The 6,406-nt window shown below is 44.1% G+C and overlaps 1 protein-coding gene across 1 annotated transcript; it reads right to left on the minus strand.

The window, feature by feature from the left end:
• Window positions 1-2,603: 2,603 nt before the first annotated feature.
• Window positions 2,604-4,599, minus strand: LOC117851831 (berberine bridge enzyme-like Cyn d 4). The gene has a single exon (XM_034733733.2). It carries the CDS (start codon window positions 4,385-4,387, stop codon window positions 2,789-2,791), a length of 1,599 nt encoding a protein of 532 aa, XP_034589624.1. The 5' UTR covers window positions 4,388-4,599; the 3' UTR covers window positions 2,604-2,788.
• Between the last annotated feature and the right edge of the window lie 1,807 nt (window positions 4,600-6,406).

A 6,406-nucleotide genomic window follows, 5' to 3' on the forward strand; every position in this document is an offset into this window, starting at 1 on the left:
GATTTGTCTACGAAATTATGTGCACCGGATTAAGTAAAGGTTATGCCAAAAATTGACGTAGAAAATGAGGCTATAATTGTACGAGTTCGAAATGGTGCTAGCTCAATGACAACAAGAAGTGAGCAATATAATCTAATTTTCCAATTTCCATCGGTGGACATGTGATTTCCACCATTGAAACTCCAAAACTACATTAAAAGTTGGGCCGGAGAAATTATTACGCAGCTGTTGGAAGCCTGGGTGAACCGGTGAAACCTAATTATTGCATATGTTGATTTTGAATGTGTTGCTAAATCTTATTGTTTGTTCTATGAACATGGGTCCATGATATTGTGTATTCTATTTTGACCCTAACACACATACATATCAACGTAAGATGCAAGGTGCTGTGATGAATTATGTCCTTGACCTCGAGAAGAATTGTTCTCTTCGTGCAGATCTTACAAAATCCAACTCCAAAATCATGTCCTTGACCTCGAGAAGAATTGTTCTCTTCATGCCTTAAAGCTCCGGGACATCTTTCTTGCTCTACTATGTGGTTCTTCATTAATGCTGTCACACTTTTGATCTAATCAGCTGATGCTTCACCTTATTCTTGTGAGAAAAGAACTAGGAAACCAATGTGATTTTCTGGTTCAGGTATCATTCAAGTAGCTTTTGAGACTGTATGTTATGAAAGAAAGCCATCTGTATTTTCACACCTTGTTGATCTATGCATGATGATATTAACGCTTAGAGCTTACAGTAGCTCCACTACTACTAGCTGATAGAGTTTGTTATATCAGTCTACCAGCTACCAACATACAGACACAAAACTGGACATTCATAAATTTATTTTGCTATTTTGGGACTTGGCTGTGGAAATATTGCTATAATGCTAGAGCATCACCGGAGTAAATTGCCAATAGCTCTTAAAAGTCAACGCCAGGTTTTTTCCCTTTTAACTAACTAAAAATATATAATGGATGGTATGCTGCACACTAAACTAGCCACTAGGCTGATGGCTAGTGCTCATGTTTCTGTTCTGTTATAGCCACTAGACTGATGACACATGCTCATGTTTATACATATGCGAATTATGGCGGCACTAAATAATGAACTTTCGTGGCAAAAGAAAAGAATAAAATGAAGGGTCGTAGACATGCCTGTTTCCAATTTCTCTCTTGACAGGCCAACATTGATGAGAGGGCTACTTAGACTCCCTGGTATCTCCTAGAAGAGGCCTCAGAATCTGTTAAAATGTCTAAATGAAGGACTCTACAGAATAAAAGAGAATGACTGTAAGTAATAATCATCAAATTTATTTGCTGAAAGCTTGCATCAATCATCAATTACACTCCATTGTGTTAACAGTATGCCATATTAGCTATTATGTATCCAAAAAGATCAAATTAAATTTGAACCTGAGGATCAAGAAAGAGATGAAATGACCTACTATGAGCCAAAAAATTATCTGTACGTTTAAACTCCGAATTATCAAACAATTCTAAATTAAGCTGGGTTACATAAAAGGAAAAGGTGTATACTCCATATGAGCATGGGCTTCCTACTTTTAAGTTTTAAACCTGCCAAATAAAAATTCATTTTATGGCATATAGGTATTGAATTACTGATAAAAAAATATTACAGAGAATATTGACATATACACAATGAAGGCGGATAGCACATATGGTAGCACGGTGCAGCGGTAGGAAGCAGGCACGGAGTGGCATTTTTTTTAAAATTGATTTAATTTAGAATAAATACAACAACATTCTCATGTGGCATCTCTGTTGCTGCACAAACGAGTTGAAAGATAGGCACGTCGGAGGCGTGCCCAGATTCTAGTATGACTAAAAATGAAGGTCCAACTGCATAAAAATGAATGTCAAACTGAATATTGAAATTAATTGAAGAAAGCAAGCTATCATGCATCGATTAATTCAAGTTTACTCTTATTGAAACACGATGAAGTAACTGGTTGGAATGAGTTAACGAGGGAGCCCCAACTGTTTCAAAGAGTGAAAATTCTAGCAAAATTTCTCAGTGAGAAGTTTGATTAATCCAAGATTTGGGATTGTTTCGATGGATGCACCGATTCTAGATGGGAGGGACTATCATGGCATCGCCGGTGCGTTGCTTCACATGATTTATTCAATTTATAAGACTTCACATCATTCTACCTCTAATCTTCTTCCTATGTCTCTTCTTCACATTTCCCCTTGACTCTTCCAAGTTTAGTGGCAAGACTGCAAAAAAAAAAGTTGACCAAGAAAAGGGGCAAAAAGGTTGATTATTAATTTCGCGGCCAGAACATGAGTAGAGGACTGTAAATAGCCTGTGAAATTAATGGCAGCCTCCCTAGTCCCCACAAAGAGCTGTAGTTTTTGAAGCTTGAAAAAAAAATGCTGCTAGTTTTTTTTCCTGAAAAGCCAACAATAGTTTTTAGAAGATATGTTTAGATTTCTAAGCTCAAAAGGCTACGAAAAGACTAAGCTTTTCAGCTTTCCGTATAAAGTCAACTTTTCTGAGCTACTGATTTTTTCGAAAGTTGCATAAGAAGTTCGCTGTTTGTTTTACTTTATGACTTTAGAAACTGACAGAAAGGTTAGGGCTATAATATGTGGCACAAACATCCAACTTTTTTTTTTGAAAAGAAACAAACATCCAATTAGAGAACACAAACTGCATTGATTCGCCAATACAATTTCTCAACCATTTCTGATCACAAATTCACAATAAAAAACCGTCGAGAGGAAATCCCCTATGACCACAAAGCACTGCACATTCCAAAAGAGAAGATGCCCAATCAGATGGAGCTCCATCCGTTGGCAGCCGGCAGAGGGGGGATGCTTTGCTCATTCCTGAAGAAATCATCCGGATCCACCACAGCCTTCACAGCTGCCAACCTCTCAAAATTACCTTTGAAATACTTCTCCCCCCAAATCCTCCCCTTCGCGTAGCTAGTCACGTTACCCTCCACCTCATTCGTCCCAAGATCCAGGTCCCTGTAGTTCACATACCCAGTTCTTGGATTCTTGGACACGTACGGTTCCATCTCCTTGTACAGCCCTCTCACCCAGCCCATCCGCTTCCCCAATGCCGCCGTGCCGTTCTCGACCCAGTAGGAATAGTACTGGAGGTTGTAGAGGTTCCCCTTCCGGTGCGGGAACGGCGTCGCCGAAGGCGAGATGCTGGCCATCCGGCCGCCGTAGGGGTCCAGGATGAGCAGCCCGGCCTCGGGCTTCTCCAGCCACGACCATGTCCTCTCCCACACATGCAGTGGGATGGGTTCTTGAACGTAGTCGGACTTGGCCTTGACGAACCTGCCCGTCTCGCCGCTCCTGTCCAGGAGCAGCTCCAGCGGCTTGGAGCTGGAGTAGAAGGCGAAGTAGACGGCGGATCGGATCCAGCTTATCTCCTCGCAGTCGGCTCGCGTCACGCCGAGGTCGGGGAAGTGAGCTCCCATGTGGTCGAGGAGGCGGCTGCAGCGGCCGAGGAACAGGGCTTCGAACCGCGCGTGCTGGTTCTGCACCACGACGCGGAGGATGAGGTCCCGCGGCAGCGCCGGCGCGATCACTTGCCATTTGGTGATGAGATCGGACGCGGACTGGTTCCTTGACCGTCGGACGGTGAACACGGTGACAGTCGGGGGCACGGGTACGAGGCGGAGTTTCCAAGACAGCACGACGCCGAAGCTCTCGCCGCCGCCGCCGCGGATGGCCCAGAAGAGGTCCTCCCCCATGGTGGTCCGGTTCAGGAGCCTCCCGTCGGCGTCCACGAGGACGGCGTCGAGGACGTTGTCGGCGGCGAGGCCGTACCTGCGCATCAGCGTGCCGAACCCGCCGCCGCTGAGGTGCCCGCCGACGCCGACGGTGGGGCAGATCCCCGCGGGGAACGCGAGCGCGCGGCTGGCGGCGCCGACGGCGTAGTAGACCTCGCCGAGCGTGGCCCCCGATCCGGCCCACGCCTCGGCGCGCGCGGCGTCGACGCGGACGTCCCGGAACGCGGCGAGGTCCAGCACGGCGAAGCGCTCGCGGGGGTCGAGGGACGCGTAGGAGAGGCCCTCGTAGTCGTGCCCGCCGCTGCGGGTGCGGACGCGGACGCCGTGCCGGCGGCCGCAGCGCACGGTGGCCTGCGCGTGGGCGGGCTCCGCGGCGGCCACGATGGCGAGCGGCCGCGGGGCGCCCGGCGCGGCGTAGCGGAGGTTCCGGACGGAGGAGAGCAGGAGCGCGGCGTAGGACGGGGACGCCGGGGTCTGGACGAGGCGCGGCGGGACGCCGGCGGCGGCGAGGCAGCCGACGAACGCATCGGTGGCGCCGGAAGCTGGGGCGATGGCGATGCTGCTGCTGCTACAGAGGAAGCACAAGGCGAGAAGCAGGTGCAAGATTCTTCGTGTTCTTGCCATGATTGAGGCGAAAGAAGCAAAATTGATGTGGACTGGAGGGGATTTGATTCAGTTCAGTTGTACACTTGTACTTGATTTGCTATAAGGGCGGCGGCCTAGACAGATCGATTGACAGTTCTCTGAGCGCATCTGGATCCTAGTACTGCATAGTGCCAATCGCTTTGCTTTCCTATTTTTTGATAAGAATAATCGCTAGTTTTGGATCTATCTTGAGTTACAATTTGGAAAATCTGAGACGGAGAGCGCGAGGGACGTGGGATATACAATAAAAGACGAAGTCGTAGCAAGTGGTAGTAATACGAATATACTCCCTCCGTCTCAATTTGTAGGTCTTTTAACTTTTTTTTATGCATAATCTTTGCTATGCACCTAGATATAGTGGATGTTTAGATGCATAATACTATCTATAGTTTAAATGCATAATACTATCTATAAATCTAGACAAGTCAAAACGATCTACAATTCGGGATGGAGGTCTGTCTTTTAGCTTTTTTTTATGCATAGTCTTTGCTATGCACCTAGATATAGTGGATGTTTAGATGCATAATACTATCTATAAATCTAGACAAGTCAAAACGATCTACAATTTGGGACGGAGAGAGTAAGAAATTAAAACATGTGCAACATGCTAACAGTTAAGTTCTGGTAGTATAATGAATGAATTGTTAAGTTGGTATATCACAAAGTGGGAGGCATCCATTATATTCCATCCATTTTCAAATAAAAGACACGCTTTTTGTTGTGATCTCTAACATTATACTTTTATAGTCTATCTTTTATATTACATAGTTCGTAGCTATATAAAATAAAACAATATAAAACGCTTTCAATTATGAATCAGCTCCCCCTGTCCCAAAGCCCATGTCAAACTATATAGCATGCATAAGGATTTTGATCTTTAATACATGATGTCCCTAGCCACTTGTATACCCAAACAAGGATTTGAGCACTTTTGTTTAGAAGAACAGGTGAGACCAACTCAAAAAATGATCTTTTTACTTCATAAGGCCAGATCAAAAGAAAGAATCTCCTAGTTTCACTTGAACTTCAATTTCATTTTGTTGTTTAAGTCCTTCTTTCTAGTATAGTTGTTGCGATACCACATCTTTATTTACTAGTTTTAAAAGTCATTTGACAAACAAACACATATTATGTATCTCAACTTTCTGAAGACCCAATTCCCCTTGATGCTTGGGTCTGCATAATACTCCCTATTTGTCCAATCTATAACAGTGATGTCTTTTTAGATTCCTTTGGGAAAATTCAAAGAAAAGAAAACATATATATACATTGCTAGGCAACAAGTCAACACCGAGTTTGACTAAATCTGATTAACATGCAACAGATACCATTTTCCCAACACGTTTGCATGACTTGCTTGTGTGTTTGACCTTAGAAACCAAGTATTAGGCCTGGTTTGGTTAGTTTGCTTATTTTTAAGCACCCGTCACATCGAATGTTTAGATACTAATTAGGAGTATTAAATGTAGACTATTTACAAAATCCATTACATAAGTGGAGGCTAAACGACGAGACGAATCTATTAAGCCTAATTAGTCCATGATTTGACAATGTGTTGCTACAATAAACATTTGCTAATGATGGATTAATTAGGCTTAATAGGTTCGTCTCGCTGTTTAGCCTCCACTTATGTAATGGGTTTTGTAAATAGCTTACATTTAATACTCCTAATTAGTATCTAAACATTGATGTGACACTTGCTTAAAAATAAGCAAAGGAACCAAACGCCCCCTTAGTGGTGGAACACCGAACTCGCTGACAACTCAGTGATGTTGAATTGGAAGAACCGTGGAACTGTGGGTGTTTGGATAGCAGGTGCTAAACTTTGGCAGTGTCACATCGAATGTTCGGATGCTAATTAGGAGGACTAAACATGAGCTAATTACAAAACTAATTGCACAGATGGAGTCTAATTCGCGAGACGAATCTATTAAGCCTAATTAATCCATCATTAGCAAATGGTTACTGTAGCACCACATTATCAAATCATGGACTAAT

The sequence above is a fragment of the Setaria viridis genome, chromosome 4 (genome assembly GCF_005286985.2).
Source record: "Setaria viridis chromosome 4, Setaria_viridis_v4.0, whole genome shotgun sequence".
Lineage (NCBI taxonomy): Eukaryota > Viridiplantae > Streptophyta > Magnoliopsida > Poales > Poaceae > Setaria > Setaria viridis.